The sequence below is a fragment of the Chiloscyllium plagiosum genome, unplaced genomic scaffold, assembly GCF_037043375.1.
Source record: "Chiloscyllium plagiosum isolate Xiang-an unplaced genomic scaffold, Cpla_swu_hap1 HiC_scaffold_13, whole genome shotgun sequence".
Lineage (NCBI taxonomy): Eukaryota > Metazoa > Chordata > Chondrichthyes > Orectolobiformes > Hemiscylliidae > Chiloscyllium > Chiloscyllium plagiosum.
This window is the reverse complement of record NW_028270151.1, coordinates 30,904,347-30,927,986: the sequence shown is the minus strand read 5'-3', so window position 1 is coordinate 30,927,986 and position 23,640 is coordinate 30,904,347. Positions and strand designations below refer to the sequence as shown.

The 23,640-nt window shown below is 42.2% G+C and overlaps 1 protein-coding gene across 27 annotated transcripts in view; it reads right to left on the bottom strand.

The window, feature by feature from the left end:
• Nucleotides 1-23,640, bottom strand: part of dlg1b (discs large MAGUK scaffold protein 1b) — a 435,380-nt gene that overhangs the window by 214,761 nt on the left and 196,979 nt on the right. For 4 of the 27 annotated variants that reach the window (XM_043702493.2, XM_087993455.1, XM_087993458.1 and 1 more), the window contains exon 1: nt 1,393-1,650. The exons of 19 other annotated variants lie outside the window; for them this stretch is intronic. In XM_043702493.2, the coding sequence (XP_043558428.1) occupies nt 1,393-1,635 (243 nt within the window). In that variant the 5' untranslated portion in view covers nt 1,636-1,650. Of the gene's footprint in view, nt 1-1,392; nt 1,651-16,112; nt 16,531-23,640 lie in introns of those variants that run through there. 4 more of the 27 variants (XM_043702501.2, XM_043702500.2, XM_087993457.1 and 1 more) reach the window with 3 other exon arrangements.

Sequence of the window (23,640 nt, the reverse complement as noted above, 5' to 3'; positions counted from 1 at the left end):
TTCATTATATAATGTGAACCATGAGATTCAGGATGATTTAATACTATCACAATGTATGGGAGATATGAAATACCTTACATTTTGCACTAATACTGAACACACAGTGCAAATCAGGAGACAAGCCCTGTATTAAACTTGCAGCAAATCAAAGTAACCTAAAAATTCTGTGATTTGATGCCATAATGGTAATAAACGTACTCAGCGTCATAAGCCTGGTTCTGAAAGCATGTAGGGGGGTCTGCTGGATCCCACGGAATGCTTTATAAAGCTATTGGAGCTAACACTGAAGTATCTTTAAGGCAAAGATTCTCAATTCCTCCCTCTCTATGCACTTGTACTTCAAATTTGAGACCGTCCTGCCCATGGCTGTTAGAGCTAAGTAGTATGAACATGGCTCTGCCTGGCTGAAACTCAAACTGCAGCTGATGGTCTCGAAGTGCAGTGGAATTACATTTTTAGACAGAACTATAGTCACACCCTCGCATTTAACTTAAAACCCATCCCAGTAGGCACTACAACTTAAATTATTTATCACTAATTTTGCAAAGAAAAAGAAACCATCAGCCAAACGGCTGCTGCTATTGTACTAGCTGTCATCTGTAGCTCTCTCATATTGCTAAACGGGTATTGTGTACATGCTTGTGTTGCGCAGAAATTTTGGAGAGCACAAAGGACCAAAACAGCATTCAGTATCTGGATAATATTACCGAAATAATGCATGGTGTTATTACAATCTAGCTACAACTTTAATAACCACTAGTATTGTGAATGCATGGGAAGCAAATATGGAACAGTAATAACACAATTATATTGCAAATTAAGCAGCACGTTCAAAAGTTTAATAACATTCTCTATCTGTTGTGTTGAAAAGCAAGCACTATCAACTGAAATCCAATCTGAAGCCACAATGGGCATTTACTTTAGCACCATTTGAGTGTACAATTCAATACACCAGCAATGGTGGGCATTGTTTTGGAAGGTCAGACAATACAAGCTACAGTTGCAGCTATTTCAAATCATTTCAAAGTTAACTTAATCACAAAAGGTAAACAAGAATTGGATCACTACCATCTTCCCTTTCGTAGGAAAAAGCCAATGTGTGTGTGTGTGTGTGTGTGTGTGTGTGTGTGTGTGTGCATATCATCAAAGCAGTTAAAGATCAAAGCGAATTATATCAAACCAGGTTATCAGGTCTACATTACATTTGTACAAAAGCAGAAAGCAAACATTAAAAATAAGACTAAACCATTGCTTTCTAATCCATCAAATTATCCATTGCGAAATGAAGAATTTCCTAACTTCATTTTACTGTAACACTCCAAAGTAATGCACCTCTGTTTATCTAACTTGAAAAAAATAGATTTGAACTTATTTCTATTAGCATAATTTTACCTGAATACAACCGCCACTTGTGGAAAAACAGTCAATAAAATAGTGTCTGCGGGTAAAAAACGCCAGCACAGTCCTCCAGCGAGAAGTTTCAACTTCATTCTCTTTCAAGTTCAGCTCATCAGCTGAACTCCGTTTTGTGCATTGCTTCAATCTCTGCCCAGCAGAATTCAGTCCAGCGCCAGCATTGCTTCTGTTGGGACGCGAGTACAAAAGCGACGTGTTGTTGCCGAAGATGTAATTCATCTCTGCAGGTGGTTGCTGGGCAGAGTCTCCCACTACCAGCTGCCAAATGGAGCACGTAGAAGCAACTGCAGATAGAATTACATCAGCATCACAAAATACAGGAGACAGAACCTGGCCACCTGCAGCAGTTGAAAATGTCTGGAAGTTCCTCAGAGCTGGAGAACACAGAATGACTTTAAAACTATGACAACACCAGCTCTTTGAAAATCACAGTGCAGAGGGCCCTAATTAACTAAGCTTTGCTTTCTCTTTTCCATCAACTATTTCCAGTGAAGCTACAGAAGACTTAAAGCCTGTTGCTCCCTATGGGTTTGTAACTATTTTGAAAGGCAGATGCAAGATCAATTAACAGGTACGAACATAAATGGACTGAACTTGGAACTGCCTATTCTTTGATAGAGACTAGGGGGAGGGAGAGGGTGGTTGGCAGTGATTTGAAAGAGGAGATTGGATGGAAGTATTTGTTTGCAATCCTTACACCAACACTCAAAAAAAATCATTCTGTGGTATCCATGCCACATAGTCTGTCACTTAGAACCTTGTGCCTCAGTGATATTTACAAAGTTTCATTCAAGTGTTTGAAAATGTTTCTACCTATAATCGGAATACAAAATACATAATCCACCACAAGTAGTATCTTTTATTATGTGCTTTGTACAGTGCTTATGCAGAGATATTGACAATCCTTTCCATTGAAAAGTCAACAGGGAATAACCACCGGAAACCAGGCATATTGAAGGACTATTTAGACTGTGATATCAACAGCGTGAAATTATCCAACTCACTTAGAAATCAACAATGCGGTCAACATTCCCACTTCAGCAGTCCCAAGACTGAATCAATATTTCACTGAAACAAACCATCATGCAGTGAAATTCTCCTTAAAGCAGGATGACTCTGCGGAGGTTTAATGGACTTGAGTGAAACACATGAATACAATGTGCAAAACCACCACTTTCAGAGCATCTGTCCCAAGAGGGATCAAAGTCATTTTCATTTTGTCTTTCACCAAGGTGGAATCAAAGAAATTACAATGTGCACAATGTGTAAGGATTCCATTTTTAACTGGACATCTGTGGTCATACTAGATAGATACATAGCCACAGGTAAAATCTTGAAAACACAATCCTGTATGATAACAATGGCAAATGTGAGGTAAGATTTGAGTCAGAATATTGGTATAGATGGGGAGAAATGAGGAGATAACATTTCCATTTATTCTTAACCTCTATGATTCTTGAATGAGGGCAATGACAGGCATATTTTGAGACGAGGCTTTAAATCCTTTTGAATGTGTTTATCCTCTCGTCACAACAAATGCATTTTCTAGTAAATTTAAAACCAAAAGTAAGTGTTTATTCACATACCACTCAAAACGTGAAGCAACAAAATCATGACACCTTCAGATACAGAGGTATGCTTGCATCGAAGAGATCAATTCAGTGGACACTTGCACTTAAATTATTAATGGAGTAACAAGAAACAAATTAGCATCCATAATCAGTTATCAAAGATGAAACATTGCAGTGAAGAAGGCTCTCGCTCCTTGACCTTTGAAGATAACTGAATTTTGGAAGTTGCTAAGATGTCTCATCGTAATCTGAGATAACCTTCTATACTATCCACTACACAGTGGCACAGTGGTTAGCACTGCTGCCTCACAGCGCCAGAGACCCAGGTTCAATTCCCGCCTCAGGCGACTGACTGTGTGGAGTTTGCACATTCTCCCAGTGTCTGCATGGGTTTCCTCAGGGTGCTCCGGTTTCCTCCCACAGTCCAAAAATGAGCAGGTTAGGTGAATTGGCCATGCTAAATTGCCCGTAGTGTTAGGTGCAGGGGTAAATGTAGGGAAATGGGTCTGGGTGGTTTGCGCTTCGGCGGGTCGGTGTGGACTCGCTGGGCCGAAGGACCTGTTTCCACACTGTAAGTAATCTAATCTAATCTCCAATTTTGGGGTCATCTGCAAACTTACTAACTATATCTCCTATGTTCACATCCAAATCTTTTATTTAAATGACGAAAAGCAGTGGACCCAGCACCAATCCTTTGTGGTACACGACTGTGAATAGGAAGGGTTTAGAGGGTATTGGGCCAAGTGCTGGCAATAGGGACTAGATTAGGTTGGGATAACTGCTCGGCATGGACGAGTTGGACTGAAGGGTCAGTTTCTGAACTGTACATCTCTATGACTAAGTCACACAAAGATATGTCCATGCTTCTGCAGAGAAATATAGCCTTGCAAGTGAAAACAGTTTAGCTCCTCTGCCCACTGTTCAAGTTGGCTGCTTAAACAGGGCTCCTTTTGCCCAGCTGGTGAATATCTTTCTGTCCCAAGTAGCCTGAAACTGCCTCCTCCTGGCCAGTCCTTGGGACAATACTTGCTATTTCCAGACAAGTTTGATCATGTAGCCACAGAATCGATACTTCCATTATCCATACAAATGATTCAATAGACAATAGGTGCAGGAGTAGGCCATTCAGCCCTTCGAGCCTGCACCGCCATTCAATATAATCATGGTTGATCATTCCTAATCAGTATCCTGTTCCTGCCTTATCTCCATAACCCTTGATTCCACTATCTTTGAGAGCTCTATCCAACTCCTTCTTAAATGAATCCAGAGAGTGGGCCTCCACTGCCCCCTGTGGCAGAGCATTCCACACAGCCACCACTCTCTGGGTGAAGAAGTTTCTCCTGAGCTCTGTCCTAAATGGTCTACCCCGTATTTTTAAGCTGTGTCCTCTGGTTCAGCACTCACCCATCAGTGGAAATATGTTTCCTGCTGCCAGAATGTCCAATCCTTTCATAATCTTATACGTCTCAATCAGATCCCCTCTCAATCTTTGAAACTCAAGGGTATACAAGCCCAGTCGCTTCAGTCTTTCAGTGTACGGTAATCCTGCCATTCCAGGAATTGACCTCGTGAAACTACGCTGCACTCCCTCAATAGCCAGAATGTCTTTTCTCAAATTTGGAGACCAGAACTGCACACAGTACTCCAGGTGTGGTCTCACCAGGGCCCTGTACAGCTGCAGAAGCACCACTTTGCTTCTATACTCAATTCCTCTTGTTATGAAGGCCTGCATGCTATTAGCCTTCTTTACTACCTGCATGCTTGCCTTCATTGACTGGTGTACAAGAACACCCAGATCTCTCTGTACTGCCCCTTTACATAAATTGATTCCATTGAGGTAGTAGTCTGCCTTCCTGTTCTTGCTACCAAAGTGGATAACCATACATTTATCCACCTTAAACTGCATCTGCCATGCATCTGCCCACTCACCCAACTTGTCCAGGTCACCCTGTAATCTCCTAACATCCTCATCACTTTTCACCCTGCCACCCAGCTTTGTATCATCAGCAAATTTGCTAATGTTATTGCTGATACCATCTTCTATATCATTAACATATATTGTAAAAAGCTGTGGTCCCAGCACAGATCCCTGCAGTACCCCACTGGTCACTGCCTGCCATTCCAAAATGGAGCCGTTTATCACTACCCTTTGTTTCCTATTAGCCAACCAATTTTCAATCCAATCTAGTACTTTGCCCCCAATACCATGCACCCTAATTTTACCCACTAATTATGATTCAATATCATAAGCCACTGCCGCACAATGGAGATGAATGGTGGCTGTTCACACTTGTTTGTCATGCCGCTGTGTGTTAGCTATTAAGTTTTTGGATATGGAGTGTGGAGTGTTTCTGTAAATATTCAGGCAATAGAAGCAATAAATTCATAAATCATCTTTCATCTTGAGGATCCTCCACATAGGCATTTACATTTCAATGACTTTCCAGAGACACAAGTGAGCATTCCTCTAAAAAAAAATCTCCTGATCCCTTGGAATCCTTTTTGCAAAGTTAATTGTCCACATTACTTGTAAAGTAGAGTAAAAATGCCCATCATTTTTGTATGTTCATAGACACACAAGGTGAGCACAAAAACATAAGTAATTTTGTTCACTTCTTAACAGACGAAGCTGAGAACTAGGACATGCAAACACATGGCATTTTAAGTCACTCAACAGTTGACAAGATTTAGTCATGATACACAGGCTTTTCCATAACTTAGCTCCTTTAGCATGATTTAATGGTGGAAATACTACTTCATTAAATCAATCTCCCACCTCCACAATTCTATCCGTCCCCTCTTTTGCTTTGTAAAGTCCTGCTAAAACTATAGAAAGTAAGACCTCATCCAGAATACTGTGAACACTTCCCTTTATATAAGGAAAGATGTACAAGCACTGGAGGCAGTCAAGAGGGGGTTCACTCGGCTGATTCCACAAATAGTTTTCATCAGAAAAACTCACTATGTTGAGTAGCTTTGGTTGGACTCATTGGTGTTTAGAAGAATGAGGGGCAACCTTATTGAAACATATAAGCTTCTTAAGGGGCTTGACAGTTTTGATGTGGAGAATTGTTTCCTGCGAGTTTAGGAACAGAGGGCTTAGTCAAAGATAGAGTATAGAGCTGAGGAGGAATTTCTTTTCAGAGCAGAGAATCTATTACATTCTTTAATGCAGATTGCTTTCAAGGCAAGGAAAGATAGATATTAAATTTGTGGGGCAAACTAAGGTCATGGGGGAGAAGGTCGGAAAGCGGAGTTGAGGATTATCAGATCAGCCATAATCTCTCTGAACGGCACAGCAGAATCAATAGGCCATAGGTCTTGCATCTGTTCCTATGTTTTCATTCAATTGATTCACTGCCCACAAAAGAAATTCCTCCTCATCTCTGTACTAAGTAGATCTCTGATGGAAATGGCCATCAGTTTGGAAGGTGCTAAAGAGATTTGGTGAATTTCTCCAGTGTATCATAAATATGGTACACACTGTTGCTCCCGAGTACCAGTGGCGAAGGAGTGAATGTTTCTGAATATGGTGCCAATCATGCCAGTTACTTTGTCCTGGACAGTGTCAAGCTTCCTGAGTGTTGTTGGAGCTGCGCACATCCAGGCAAGTGGAGAGTATTCCATCACACTCCTGACTTGTGCCTTTTAGATGGTGGACACACCTTGGGAGTCAGGAGATGAGTAACTCACCACAGTATTCCTAGGCACTGACCTGCTCTTGTAGCCATTGTATTTATATGGCTAATCCAATTGCGTTTCTGGCCAATGGAAACCTCAGGAAGTTGATAGTGGGGAATTCAGTTATGATAACAAGAGGCAGTAGTTAGATTGCCTTTTAATGTTATGGTCATTGCCAGGCATTTTTGTGGCAGAAACGTTAGTTGCTAGCATCGGTGATGCTGGGGACCTCTGGGAAAGGCAGAGATGGATCATCCTTTTAGCACTACTGGCTGAAGATTGGTGCAAATGAGCCTCAATTTTGGCATCGATGTGTGGGTCTCTCCCATCACTGGGGATGAAGATATTTGTGGAGTCTCCTCCGTCAGTGATCTCCAGTGGCAGGACTGCAGAGTTTAGATTCACTGATTGTGGAATCACTTAGCTCTGTCAATCACTTGCTGCTTATGCTGTTTGGCATGCATACAGGAGTATTTTGTAGCTTCACCAGGTTGACACGTTTTTAGGTTTGCTTGATGCTGTTCCAGGCATGACTGCTTGCACAGTTCACTGAACCGGAGTTGATCCCTTGGCTTGACGGCAATGGTAAAGTGAAAGAAATACCATACCAGGCCATGAAGTTGCAGGTTGTTTTGGCATATGATTTTGCTGCTTCTGATTCTGCCGTTACCAATGGACAACAGTACATCATAAACCCACTCTTGAGCTGCTAGATCTGTTTGAAGTCTGTCCCATTTAGCATGGCAGTAGTGACTGAACCAGTTCCATCAGCAATGCTACTTTCAAGTCATTCTTGGTGAAGGACATTAAAATCCCATAGTTTCTTAAAGCAGAGCACCGTTTCTCAGCCAAAGGATGGTAGCACATGGTAATCAGCAGGAGGTTTTGTCACCAATGTTTGAACTGATGAAACTTCATGGTGTCCAGGCTCAATGTTGAGGATCCCTAGGGCAACTCCCAAGGTAACTCCCATTCCTGAAGAAGGGCTTATGCCCAAAACGTCGATTCTCCTGTTCCCTGGATGCTGCCTGACCTGCTGTGCTGTTCCAGCAACACATTTTCAGCAACTCCCAAGGTAACTCTGTTCCAACAAAGTACATACAATTGTGCTGCCACCTCAGCTGAACCTGTCTTGCCAGAAGGACAGGATGGTGATGGTTCCATCTGAGATAGTCATACTCACAGAATAATACCTCACAGATAATGTCAGGCTGTTGTGTGGCTAGACTGAGACACCTCGCCCAATTTACCATCAGCCCCAAGACGACACTAATAGGACAATTTTGCAGGGTTGACAGGAACCCTGTTGCTGTTGTTGCTTCTGGTGCCTACCCAATTTCATTTCTTTTTTGAGACTTTCTAGCGATTGTTACATCTGAATGTTGCTCAGCCATTTCAGAAGGCAGTTAAAAGCTAACAATGCCGTGGATCTGGAGTCACATGTCGTCCAAACTCAGCAAGGAAGACAGTTTCTTTCCCAAAAGGGCATTTGTGAACCAGATAGATTGTTTTTCCATTATATTAGATACTTAATTCCAGATAATTTCATTGAAATCAAATCCCACTATCTGCCATAGCAGAATTCAAACTCAGGTCCCCAGGACATCACCTGGATTTCTGGATTAATATAATTGAGTGACTATATTATACCATAAGGCTGTCACCTCCCTATTACTTAAAGTCATCCAAAGTTCTGCTGTCCAGACTTTGACTCGCTCAAAGATCAGTTCACCTGTCATTTTTGCAGTTACTGACCTGGTCTTATGACACCTCAATTTTAACATTTGCATCCTTACTTGCAAATCCCTCCATCTCTGTAGTTATTCACCATTCCTCCAAATCTCCAAATTAACTGCACACTTCTAGTTTTGACCTTGTGAATTTTCATTGCTCCACCAATAGTGGCTTTGTCTTCTAACATATATACATTAAATTTGGATTCTTTCCCTGAATCTTCAATTTCTCCTACTTTAAGATACATCTTCAGCCATACTTTGGGCATCCAGTTTCAAGGTCTTGGGTAGCTTGGTTCTAATTTTTTTTTTATTATACTACTAAGAAACATCTTTAACAGCATTAAAGGTGCTATATTTATGCTATATCTTTACCATTCAAATCAATTCCATTCAACTGAAACTATAGGTTGTAAAAGACCCACAAAAACATAATCACCTGATGAAGGAGCGTCGCTCCGAAAGCTAGTGTGCTTCCAATTAAACCTGTTGGACTATAACCTGGTGTTGTGTGATTTTTAACTTTGTAAACCCCAGTCCAACACCGGCATCTCCAAATCATGATTACAAAAACATAACCTTTTTTAAGAAGCAGCAGCAGTGAGAAGCAAACAGAGTACTAATTATTTTGACATAATTAACAAAAGTCTCACCCATGAAATTATTTGTTGTACAATTTTCCCCAAGTACAATTTTTCTCCATGCTTTTCAAATCTAATCTGAAAATGCAGTGAATGAACCCAGAGTTTATATCCAGACAATCAATGTGTCCACCAGTCATAACGGTGGCATCCATTGCCCTTACCTCTAAAAAGATTTTAAACTTTGAAAGCATATAAATGACACATCAAAACAAAAACATCCATTTTAAATTCAAAATGCTCCTTTGAGTACAATGCTGAAGTTTTTTTTGCTATCTGCCATCCGTTTTGCATATCTTTCTATCATTTACTGCTTTGCAAATAGGAGAGGCTTTATCACAGGCTTTTCTGCTCCTACTTATGTGATCACTCCGGTTTTAGTATGCCTTGCTTTCACTACAGTTCACTGGATTCTGAGATGGCTATGTTAAACACTGATTTGTGCACAGTGCCTCAGGTTGAGTAGGTGGTGTTTGAAGAGATTGGTAAGTGAATTGTTTAGAGGTTTGTGTGCTCCCTCTGAGCTTTAGCTTCTCCTCATACAAAGTTTCTTGCTGTTCAGTCCTTTGCCAAATGAACCTTCTTCATTTGGTTGGCCAAAAGCCAGGGTCAGTCAGGAGAGGATATCACTTGCCCTTACCAACGTAGTCTGTAAGCACAAGGATCTAAATAGATCACGGCCATTATGAGTTTCACTAGGCCGATTGACTTCTCATTACATATCCTGAGATAAAATTAGATTTTAAATGCTCGCTTATCCTGTATCACACCAGAGACTTTGCTTTCCTTTTTGGAAAATAAAACCTTCATCCATCGGCAGATTTAGACGACACCACTTTGCTTTTAGTGGTGACAATGGAATTGGTGAATCATATCTAATCTGATTACAGTCTCAATATTGAAGCATTTTCCATCAGCCCAGCACAACTTGTCATGATTCATAAACGTAAAGTGGGAATGGTTACAAGACATTACAGCCAATACAAAAACCGATTAAAACAATTTGTCTGGAGAAGACTGCAAAGGTTCAGGGTAGAAAACTATTAAAGAAACTTTGGCAGATATTAACAAAATAAAGCCATCAATACACCAAAATGACCGAACATTATCCTTATTCTCTGCTGCACTTTCCACCCACATACTTGAGGTTGCAGGCTGTTTCATAAATCACAAGGGCAAACTCATACCTTATGACTGGCACTGTAAGTAGAGTCACTAATGAATTGCATCATCCTGAAACACTGGCATTATACCTCACTCTGGACACCATTCTGATGCAATGGATTGGCATGCTGTACCCACCTCAGACTTTGGCTGAAATCTGGCACAGTTCAAATAAATAACAAATTTTTTGATGACAAGAAAGCCCGAAAAGGTAAGTCTCATTCAGACAACCTTGACTGAGCAGGAATATAACAGCTTCTAATTCGAACAAAAATAACTAAATATACAAAAGAAAATCCAGCAAATGCTGGAAATTTTCAGCTGGTCAGGCAGAATCTGTAGAGTTAACATTTTAGGAGTAACAATACTTCAACAAAACAGGAAGATACTACAGGTGATCAGCTTACAAGGAAAAACAGAACAAGGGAAAATGACCATTTACGCATTTAATCATTTCCTGTGCTCCACCTAATCACTTTACAGATCATTTTGTCTTTGATCTGCTCATGTATAGCATCTGCCAGTTCTGACTGAGACCTGAAACATTACCCTAATTTTCTGCTCATCTGCAGATGTTGCATTATTTGTTGGGCATTCCTAGCATTTACAGTTTAAATGTTTCAATGTTTGGCATCCATTTGTCAGCCTCAAGGCAAGATACAAATTCCAAATGTGGAATTCAGGTAAAAGAATCACCAAAGTGCCTTATTTTGACAGCATGCAGGAGATTTCCAAAGCATAGCCAAAATTTGGTGAAGTGGAAGCAGAGAAGTCAAGTCAGATGAAATATTTTATATTCTACAATCTGAAGGACTTGAATTAGGTATCTTTTCAACTACTCCCCCTAGAGATAACTTCTTTCTCCTGAATATGCTAATAGAATCCAACCTCATGGCCTTCCTCTTCTTTGCAGGAAGAAAGGGGAGAAAGAGGGCGGAGAGTTGGAGGGAAGAGGGGAAGACACAGATAGAGGGTGAGGGTGAGGGTGAGAGAGTGAGAGGGTGAGAGAGTGAGATGAGACAGAAAACACAGACAGAGAGAGAGAGACAGACAGACACAGACACAGAAACAGAGAGAGAAGAAAACTGAGTTTGAGACTCCCTGAATTTACCCTCACCCTCGAGCTTTTAGTAGTAGGTACTCTCCAACCACACCCCACTCAGTTTTCTACAAACTATAGCAGCAAGTGTTTGACAAAGACTTCCTTAAGTCAACTAAAATCCTATCATGCAGGTGGTCATTGTCACCACATTCCCATGATGTGCAACACAATCACTGTACAACCCAAATAGAATGAGAGAAATTCCACCAGCACTGCCTCTGATAAATTCTCCAGATTCAGTGGGAGGGTAATCAAAAGCTAGTGCCCATTTTGCAGCCAGTTCTACCATACATTCAGGCAAAACTCCTGCAAAACCAACTGCAATGGACACTGTGCCCAGTCACCTGGAAAGTAATTCAGCCAGGTCCTGTTTTCTCAACTCTCAAATGGCCAATGTTTGAAGGGAAGATGAAGAAAACTCAATAAATACTTTCCTCAAAGCATTATTGTTATTAATGACTGGAGGAGCTTGTTACTAATCTGTTCAAACTTGTGACGTGTCCATCAAGCTGACTCCCAATGTCTTAACGATGAGGCAGAGGGACAACTGAGTCGGAGAAAGGAAACCAAACTTGCAATGTGGACCCGCTACCTCACGAAATGTAATGTCTATGCGCCAAGAGATCTAAGGGTCAAAAATTGACAAATTCAGTCAGACTCATGACAGAATTTGTTTTTGGATGTACCCTTTCTAATTTGATTAAAAAGTCACCCAATTCACTAAGCTGCAATCCTACCTTCTCCCTTACCTTTGATTTTATAACTTTCTCATGTTATAACTTGTGTGGCCTTTTGTCAAATTTGACCACTGTCATTTCATTCCAGACAACTGACAAATTAACAATGCATCTGAACTGGCACTCAGATTTAACAATATAATCTGAATTTAGTACTGCAAGTGCATTGCTTGGAACATAGAATATAGGAGGAGTAGGCCATTTGGCCCTTCGAACTTACTCCCCCATTTAACGTGATCATGGCTGGTCATCCAACAATTCTTCCGCCGCCTTCGCCTCCACGCCTACTTCTCCAACCAGCAACATGCAGCCCTCCACTCCCTCCGCTCCAACCCCAACCTCACGATCAAACCAGCAGACAAAGGAGGCAGAGTGGTAGTTTGGCGCACCGACCTTTACATTGCTGAGGCTAAACGGCAGCTCGCGGACACCTCCTCCTACTGCCCCCTTGACCATGACCCCACCTCCCACCACCAAACCATCATCTCCCAGACCATCCATAACCTCATCACCTCAGGGGATCTCCCATCCACCGCCTCCAACCTCATAGTCCCACAACCCCGCACTGCCCGTTTCTACCTCCTGCCTAAAATCCACAAACCTGACTTCCCCGGCCGACCCATTGTCTCAGCCTGCTCCTGGCCCACCGAACTCATCTCTGCATACCTTGACACGGTCCTGTCCCCCTTAGTCCAAGATCTCCCCACCTACGTTCAGGACACCACCTACGCCCTCCACCTCCTCCATGATTTTTGCTTCCCCGGCCTTATCTTCACCATGGACATCCAGTCCCTATACACCTCCATCCCCCCATCACAAAGGCCTCAAAGCCCTCTGCTTCTTCCTTTCCCGCCAAACCAACTAGTACCCTTCCACTGACACCCTCCTTCGACTGACTCAACTGGTCCTCACTCTAAACAACTTCTCTTTCCAATCCTCTCACTTCCTCCAAACCAAAGGAGAAGCCATGGGCACCCACATGGGTCCCAGCTATGCCTGCCTCTTCGTCGGATATGTGGAACAGTCCATCTTCCACAGCTACACTGGCACCACCCCCATTCTTTTCCTTCGCTACATCGATGACTGTATCGGCGCTACCTCGTGCTCCTACAAGGAGGTTGAACAGTTCATCCACTTTACCAACACCTTCCACCCGACCTCAAACTTACCTGGACCATCTCAGACTCTTTCCTCCCCTTCCTAGACCTCTCCATTTCTATCTCGGATGACCGACTCAACACGGACGTTTATTATAAACTGACTGACTCCTACAGCTACCTAGATTTCACCTCCTCCCACCCTGCTCCCTGTAAAAATGCCATCCCATATTCCTAATTCCTTCGCCTCCGCCGCATCTGCTCCCAGGCGGACCAATTCCAATGCCGAACAACCCAGATGACCTCCTTCTTCAAAGACCGCAATTTCCCCTCAGATGTGGTTGACGATGCTATCCACCGCATCTCCTCCACTTCCCGCTCCTCCACTCGCCACCAGACAAAACCCCACCGGTACTCACCTACCACCCCACCAACTTCCAGATACAACGGATCATCCTTCGACATTTACGCCACCTCCAAACAGAACCCATCACCAAGGATATATTTCCCTCCCCTCCCCTATCAACGTTCCGGAAAGACCACTCCCTCCGCGACTCCCTCGTCAGGTCCACACCCCCCACCAACCCAAACTCCACTCCCGGCACCTTCCCCTGCAACCGCAAGAAATGCAAAAAACTTGCGCCCACACCTCCCCCCTCACATCCCTCCAAGGCCCCAAGGGATCCTTCCATATCCATCATAAATTCACCTGCACCTCCACACACATCAGTTACTGCATCCGCTGCACCTGATGTAGCCTCCTATACATTGGGGAGACAGGCCACCTACTTGTGGAACGTTTCAGAGAACACCTCTGGGACACCTGCACCAACCAACCCAACCGCCCCGTGGCTGAACACTTTAACTCTCCCTCCCACTCCACCAAGGACATGCAGGTCCTTGGCCTCCTCCATCGCCAGACCATGGCAACACGACGCCTGGAGGAAGAGCGCCTTATCGTCCGCTTAGGAACCCTCCAACCAAAAGAGATGAATGCAGATTTCTCCACCTTCCTCATTTCCCCTCCCCCCACCTTTTCTCAGTCCCAAACCTCGGACTCAGCACCGCCTTCTTGACCTGCAATCATCTTCCCGACCTCTTCGCCCCCAACCCCTCTCCGGCCTATCACCCTCACCTTAACCTCCTGCCACCTATCGCATTCCCAATGCTCCTCCCCCAAGTCCGTCCTCCCTACCTTTTATCTTAGCCTACTTGGCACATCCTCCTCATTCCTGAAGAAGGGCTTATGCCCGAAACGTCGATTCTCCTGCTCCTTGGATGCTACCTGACCTGCTGCACTTCTCCAGCAACACATTTTTCAGCTCTGATCGCCAGCATCTGCAGTCCTCACTTTCTCCCATCCAATGTAGTACTTTGTTCCCACTTCCTCCACATAATCTGTAAATTCCTCTAACCCCAATAACCATATTGAACTCCCTGAAAATAATGCTTTGGTCACAACTGCTTCTATATAGCAGAAAATTCCACAAGCTCACCCCTCTCTGGACATTTATCATCTACATTCTAAATTGCCTGCACCATATACTTAGGCTGCTACTGCTGCTTCTTCAGCTCATATAAACAATAATTGGAACAGAATAGCTTCTACTCCTTACAACATTGTATCCTTCTGGGGCTATGCTGTAATTTTTTCATCACTTCACATCAATGCAAAATAGCAATTTAATTGCATGTTTAGTTATGGTCGTGCCATTCAAAACCAAGACTACTTTGTTTATTAGGCTCTTAAAGCAATACAACTCTTAACCGGAGTTTGAAAGTTGATTCCAAAGCTTATTACATTTTGTTTGAGTTCTGCAAACAAATAAAACTACAGAAGATATGGATTTGCATTTATATATTTATTTGGTTTTTAAAAAATTAATTTGACCTTTCATCAAAACATTCTCAAAAAAAGCTCATTATTCGGTCCAAATTAAAGTTTAACAACTTAGAATGCATATGCTGAAATCCAACATGGAAGTACAAACATTAATATAATGGAAATTCTGAACTTTGACACTACAAAAAGTGATCCATAACTTTGTCTCGTGTCCCAGCTTAAATCGCTTGCTTCAAAAAGCCAAGCAGTTGCTTAATCTTTTTTCTGTGTGCACGTCCCATTGCAGCACTCATCTCTTCCCACAGTCTGTCAAAAGGCCTATCAAGAAGCTATATGCTGTGCATACTGCTGTAACTTAGAAAGCCGCAGGTTTAATTGGCCCAGATGCAGATGGCCTTTTGAAACATACAGCTTGCAAATTACCCCAGAGGCTTGGGTGAACATTGAACTTTGCAAACTAAATAAGTTAAGATTCAAGAGTCTTGATATCAACACACCATTACTCATGCATTTTAAGAGTCTTCCCCACAAATACCCACATTCGTCTGGCATTGAAGACTAATGAATTTTGAAAGGAGATGCAATATGTGCCTTTCAATAGAATATATCCAGCCTCCGAGCCTGCTCTTTATTATGTTTAACAACAGGAAAGAAAGGAATCGCAGCATAAACTAGCTTAGTAATATAATAGCTACATGTTGATAACCTCAATTTCTGGTAATTAATCAGCACTGCTCATTATTTTCCTTAGCATTTCTACAAGCAAGGCTATTTTCAAACTAGCATCCAATCTTCAACAATCTTCACAGCTAAATTCCAAGGAAGCTTTCACCTCACTGTCTACAACTTCAGCTGCACATGGCAAATTGCTAACTGGAATTCTTGAAAAAATAAGAGAAAATGAACAAACACGACAAAAGAGATTCAATAACAAAAAAGAATTAAAACGAGAAGCTTCTCAAGAAAACACATTGTGACTTTAGGATTTTAGGACTATTAACTGACAGACATCATTCGCTTATTTTCCACAAGACACAGCCCTCACGACAGCAATCCGATGCTTCTCAAATCGGAAGTCGATACGTAACAAGTAGCCAGGCATTTGCTGCTCAGTTCAATTATCTTACCGACAAATGAAGATGCTGTTGCCTGGATTTCCGTACATTGTTGATAAACCGACGACCCATCTTCTTGGCATACCATACAGATGCAAACATCCTTTTCTCCCAAGGCTGCTTTATTCTTCCACCTCCTCAACTGCACTGCTGGATTAGATCTCACTTTATTGCAAAGCATCTGACAAAATGCAGGTACTTTAGGAAGATAAAGTAGATTGTGCTGCGTCACACTGTCATAGGTTATTTTTGCGAGTGGGGGGGGGACAATTTAACCTTGCAATAAATCAGATTCAGTATTTCTACAAAGCAACAGTGGCCCACACAGAAAGCGCTAAAATCTCATGCCCACTTTGAGCTCGCTTGCCGACTGAGCTGATGTTATTACAAACAGGTTTAATTTACAATACTGCTGAATCCAATTTAAAGGCAGCAGTTAGGATGTGAGGAGGTGGTGGGCTGCAACAAGTCTGGCAATGCTTTAGCAGTGAATGAAGCTGAATTCCTACGGCATTCGTGATTCAGCAAATGTCTCATCAACGCTGACTAAATAATGTGAAGGCTGCTTAGTCACAAGGGGTGCCTTACACCAGGCAACCATAGGATGCACCATCAGTTCTGCAAATGATAATACTGAACATTCATGCTGTCCACCCAGGATTGCCGAATGCAGTTTCAGCGCACCACATGTTAACCTTCACCATGAGATAATCCTCTGTCAAATACCATAAAATACCTAAGCTCACTTTTCTGCACCCAACAGGTAAACTGATGGAAGTATTTAAGTAGAACAATGGGTATCATCAAATTGAACATAAATATAATAGGTCATAGAAAAACTAAAAAAAACACTTTTATTTTGGTTGTATGCATGCGTAAAAACTAAAAACACTGAAGCTTTGTAGTTGCATCAAGTACTTGAGGTTAATAACTAAAATGTAGCCCCAACAGCTGCAGAAACAATTAAACCAATGGCTGTCAGCAGCACCTTACCACCTGCAATTAGTGATGAAAAATAAGAGATTTCCAGAGCAACTGAACACATTAAATCTATGAATTAAAAAGTGTCAGGACATATACAAAAATCATGTGATTTTTTGCTGTAGGGAGGGGGAAAGGGTAGGTCTGGGGTACGGGGAAAGAGAGAGGGAGGGTGCGAGAAAGGTGAGAAGAGAGAGAGAGAGAGAATGACACATAGGGCTTAAGAGTAGGTGTCATATTAGGAGCAGGCTGTTTTATTACATTCTCAATTAGGAATAACCATATTGCATACTGGATCAGACTACATTATGTCAGAAAGGATTGTGCTTACTTAAAAATATTTCACCAGAATCACACATTGAGAAGAAACATCTTGATTTGAATGACTCAACAGTGGCAGCAAATAGCAAGCACGCACCAATATGGAGCAAAAAGAAGAATTAACCCTTCAGGCAATGCAGAAGATAAAGTGACAGCACTTTGCTGCTCTTTGTTTTGCATTTACTAAAAATTAAGTGATAATACTGGATTCAGGGGCAGGCTCAGGGGAATGGAAGAGATTTATTGCTTGAAATGTATTTATACAGCAATGATTCGGAGTAAGGAAAAAGCAGAAAACAGGGCAGCATTAAATCAGCCTTTTAAGAAGAGAGACTAAATTTTGACGAAGTTAAAAATCACAACACCAGGTTATAGTCCAACAGGTTTATGTGGAAGCAGCAGCTTTCACAGTACTGCTCCTACATCAGGTATCTGAAAGAGCAGCATCAGCCACCTGACGTAGGAGCAGCGCTCCAAAAGCTAGTGCTTCCAAATAAACCTGTTGGACTATAACCTGATGTTGTGAGATTTTTAACTTTATCCATCCCAGTACAACACAGGCTCCTCCACATCAAATTTAGACTAAGTCAAGAGTTGACATGGCTTTCTCAGGACAAATATTTCTAATTCTTAAAGTAAGTTTGACCTTAATTGTGCTTGTGAACAGTAATCATCTTCTCAACTAGCAACTTGGATACAACAATAAGGCACCATGAGAGATAAAGCAGTATACAGGAATTAAACACTAATATTTTGTTGAACACAGCAATCTCATTATTTTGATCAATACCAACTTCCATCTTCTCCAGATTTGATTGGTCCCTATTACCTACCCAACTGCAAACAGTCACAAGATTATCAGAAAAGTGGCATGACCCAAGGTTGTTTATAGTTGAGTTTTGGGATCTTATCCAAACATAAAAGGCAACAGAAAAGTCATTGTCTCTTCCTGTGAACTCTGTTATTATCTGCCAAAGTTTTCTATCCAAACATTACTTTAAAACTGTTCATGTCTGCTCTATTCAAAAGTGCAAAACAGTTCTCCAAAACAACTGATGCATCATTCCTTCCCAACAATGAGCATAACCAGTTTTTGGTTCGGCTCTGAATTTAAGATTTCTGATATAGATGCTTGATTCTCTGGAACCCTGCTCTCTAATGTCAGTTACAATTTCGTCTCAGTTGAACTGCAGACTGAAAGGTTTGATCAAAAATAGAAAATGAAAAAGTTGGATTCAAATTCACTGTTGTTTCTTTTAGTCATTAACGAGATATGAGTGTTAGTGGCTAGGCCAGTGTTTATTGCATGTCCCTAATGGGTCAGTTAAGAGTCAATGTTACTATGCGTTTGGAGTCAGACCAGACCAAATAAAGATGGCAGATTCCCACCCCTGAACAGCATTAGTTTTTACTATAATCATCAGACTTTTACAGCACAGAAAGAGGCCATTTGATCAATCGTGCCTGTAGTCGAGAAAAACCTGATTATATTAATTCCATTTTCCAGCTCTGGCTCATAGCCCTGGAGGGTAGGGCATTGCTAGTGAATGTCTAAACAGTGCTTAAATGTTGCAAGAGTTTCTGACTCATCCAGCCTTTCAGGCAAGGAGTTCCTGACTATCACTACACTTGGGGCAAAAAACATTCTCACCTCTTCTCTTCGATAAATGCAAGGTGTGGCATTTTGGGAAAGCAAAACTTAGCAGGACTTACACATTTAATGTCCAAGGGAGTGTTGGTGAACAAAGAGACCTTGGAGTGCAGGTTCATAGCTCCTTGAAAGTAGAGTCGCAGGTAGATAGGCTAGTGAAGGCGGCTTTTGGTATACTTTCCTTTATTGGTCAGTTCATTGGGTTTAGAGGTTGGAAGGTCATGTTGCGGTTGTACGAAAGTTAGTTAGGCCACTTTGGAATATTGCGTGCAATTCTGGTCTCCTTCCTATCGGAAAGATGCTGTAAAACTTGAAAGGGTTCAGAAATGATTTACAAGGAGGTTGCCAGGGTTGGAGGATTTAAAATATAGGGAGAGACTGAACAGGCTGGGGCTGTTTTCCCTGGAGTGTTGGAGGTTGAGGGGTGAATTATAGAGGCTTATAAAATCATGAAGGGCATGGATAGGGTAAATAGATAAGGTCTTTTCCTTGGGGTGGGAGAGTCCAGAACTAGAGGGCATAGGTTTAGGGTGAGAGGCGAAAGATATAAGAGAGATCGAAGGGGCAACTTTTTCACGCAGGGGGTGGTGCACATATTGAATGAGCTGCCAGAGGAAGTGGTGGAGGCTGGTAGAATTGCAACATTTAAAAGGCATCTGAATGGGTATAAGAATAGGAAGGGTTTGGAGGGATATGGGCCGGATGCTGGCAGGTGGGACTAGATTAGGTTGGGATATCGGGTCGGCATGGATGGGTTGGACCGAAGGGTTTGTTTCCGTGCTGTACATCTTTAGGACTCTAGCCTTTTGCCTCTTACCTTAAATACTATGCCTCCCAGTTATTGAATCCCTCAATCATAAAAAGTGTCTTTCTATTTATCCTTTCTATACCCCTCAAACTTTATATGCCTCTCTCAGATCCTGTCTCAACCTTTGCTACTCAAAAAAATCACCTCTGCAGACTCTCTACTCCAAAACCTCTTTCTTCTCATGTGGTGACCAGGGGAACACACTATGCTCCAGTTTTTACAGTTCCAACATAGCCACCCTGCTCCCACATGTTTTTACTAGCTGTGCATCGGAAAGCAAGTGTCCCATAAACCTTCTGAACCACCTTATCTACATACCTGTTACCTTCAGGGATCTATGTTTATTGACACTAAAGATCCCTCTGATCTTCAATACTTACAAGGATCTTCTCAATCACAATATAAATCCCTCGCTTTGTTAGCTCTCCCCAAGTACATTACCCCACAGTTTTCTATGTTGAACTTCAGGTTAGCTTTGTAATCCAAGTGCTTATTGAATTCCAATTTCACCATCTGTCATGTTTCCAGAACGTTAACTTGGATTACTCGTCTAGAGATATTACCGTTACATCACTATCTCTCCTTATGGTTGCCACTATGACAACTTTCTCCACATATTCTAGGCTCAAACTGACAGTTTGCCAAATAGGTTTAATTCAGGAAATCACAATTCGTTTCTGTCATTTTTGCACCATTATAGCCAACCTATCCCTTACATGATAAAGTCATTTCTATGCTGCACAATTCCAAATGAAACACCAAACTCTCACCATCAATTAAAACCGGAAATAGAAAGAGGCAACTCATCAAGGGATGGACAGCACGGTAGACTCACAGGAATGAGACAGTTGGCTGCAGTAAACTTGGAAAACCCAGAGCTGCATGTCCCAGTTAAACCAACCACCCAAATGGCACACGAAGATCATTTGCATTACTGTTCTTAAACAGGACAAAGTGCCTGACTCCTGCTCATTTTCAACATCATTTAATGAAGCTATTCAGTTGTGTACCATAAATTCATTAAAAACCTCTCATTTGCAGGTAATAGCTTATTCTGTGTTTGGTGCCTTCTACAACAACACAACTGAAATCAAAAAGCAAAAACAAAAAGAACTGTGGATACTGGACATCAGAAACAAAATATAAATTGCTGGAGAAACTTAGCAGGTCTGGCAGCATCTGCGGGAAGAAAAATAGGTGATGGGAAGGCTCCATCTCCACATGTGGTGCTACCAATGGTCTCCATTAGCAGCTGTGGATTCTCTCAGGCTGATCTTTACTCATTCCTTTCTCTGCCCAACTGTGTTTCTCTCTGTGAGCTCCATCTGGGCCTATCATTCATCCTTCCCCCTCCCACAACCCCTTCTCTAGCATCAATAGCAGCCTTTTCCTAGCGGCATTCAGTTCTGGAGAGTCACTAGACCCAAAATGTTAACTCTGCTTTCTCTCCAAGGAAATCAGAGTTAGGTAAAAAAGTGAAACTAAAAAAATGTCATTTATAAATATCTAAAACAAACATATGATGATGATACATTAATACTTATAGTGTCACTCAAATTAAAAAATAAACGTATTACCTCAATCTGAAACGGGAAAGTTCTTCAGTTTGGTTGAAAAACAATGCGTTCTTCCCTCCTTTATCAGGGCTTCCCAGCTGCAGTTCCGATTATCAGTCACCTACTTATATCTTTCATATAAATAGCATTCAACCATTTCAGAATATCAAAGCGATTGTGACAAGATATGGTAGGCCAGTCACGTGATTTCCATGCAGCCTTATATATAGATGTTATTCACCGACATGATCAACAGCTATTTGACATTTAACTATCACACTGGAGGTAGGATTTTAAACAAGAACACTTATTTCCAGACCAGTGAAGCGTTTTTTTTAAATCATGCTAGCATTTAACTTCTCAAAATTTTGAAACATAATCACTGTTCTGATAAAATTTATGATAAAGGTCGGTGTCATTTTTCCAGTGCTTTGTCACATTTCTAAGCTCCTCTACAAGAGCTGAGGTCCCAAGTACTGATGCTTGTGGTCCCCAACGAGTCAGTCTGCCACTTTGCCCAAGAGATACCTTTTGTTCCAAAGCCCTCGCCCAGAAACAGGACCAGCTCACCTAATACACATGCTTCACTCTCTCCAATCACCCAACAGCTCAGAGGCAGAGGCTATCTCTTGACAATTCCAGCTGTTTCTGTCCATGTTCACACCATTCTACCTCTTCCCAACCCCTCTAATTCAACCTTGCATGTCTCTCAACAGCCATTTCAACATTCACTTCTTTCAGCACTTCAATTTATTCTGGTAAGAACACTCTCCAATTACATACGCCAAAGTTGATTCCTATTGACACAGGCGTTTCTGAGCCCCTCACATCTCTTTGGAATATTACCTGTGGCTATACCTACTGCCAACTGGGACGTACTCCCTGGCATTTTATATCTAAACACTCGGCACACAGGGTCATACAACACTGAAACCCTTCAGTCCAACTTTTCACACCGAATAGACATCCTAATGTGACCCAGTCCCATTTGCCAGTAATCCTCTATATCGTTCCTATTTATATACTCATCCAGATGCCTTTTAAATCTTGTAATTGTACCCATCTCCCTCCATGCACGCACCACTGTGAGAAATTTATCACTCAGGTCCTTTTTTAATCTTTCCCCTCTCACATTAAATCTGTGCCCTCTAGCTTTGGACTCCCCAACCCTAGGAAAAAGACCCTCTGCTACACACCCAATGTCCCTTGTGATTTTATAAATCTCTATAACATCACCCCTCAGCCTCTGATGCTCCAATGAAATATAAGTTTATTCTATTGAATATAAGTTTGTTATTAATTTTATAGCAACTTGAACTAAGCTTTCTACTTTAGTACTGAGTGGGTGTTCAGATAAATGGGGTATGGATGCTAGGGCAGTTGCTTGCTCCTCCTGCAGAATGCGGCAAGTGGGAGACATGGCACACGTCTCCGCTGGCTACATCTGCGGGAAGTGCACCCAACTCCAGCTCCTTGAAAACCGTGTTAGGGAATCGGAGCTGGAGCTGGATGAACTACGGATCATTCGAGAGGCTGAGAGGGTAATTGAGAGGAGTTACCGGCAGTTGGTCACTCCTAAGGCTCAGGACAAGGATAGATGGGTTACAGTTAGGGGGAGGAAAGGGGACAGACAGAGTGCAGAGATCCCCTGTGGACATTCCACTCAGCAATAAGTATATCATTTTGGATACTGCTGGGGGCGGGGGGAAGAAGATGACCTACCAGGGGAAAGCCATAGTAGTCAATTCTCTGGCACTGAGCCTGACGCTGTGGCAAAGAAGGGAAGGGGGCAGAATAGAAAAGTACTCGTGGTAGGGGACTCAATAGTTAGGGGAAATCAACAGGAGATTTTGTGGTCAGGATCGGGATTCCCAGAAGGTATGTTGCCTCCCTGGTGCCAGGGTCCGGGACGTCTCCGATCGGGTATATAAGGTTCTAAAAGGGGAGGGCGAACAGCCAGAAATCGTGTTACATATTGGCACTAATGATATAGCCAGAAAAAGGATTGAGGATATAAAAAGTGATTTCAGGGAGTTAGGATAGAAGCTGCAAAGCAGGACAAACAGAGTAGTGCTCTCTAGTTTACTACCGGTGCCACGAGATAGCGAGGGGAGGGACAGGGAGTGGGCGCAGCTTAACACGTGGCTGCGCAGCTGGTGTAGGAGGGAGGACTTCAGATATGTAGATAATTGGGATGCCTTCTGGGGAAGGTGGGACCTGTAC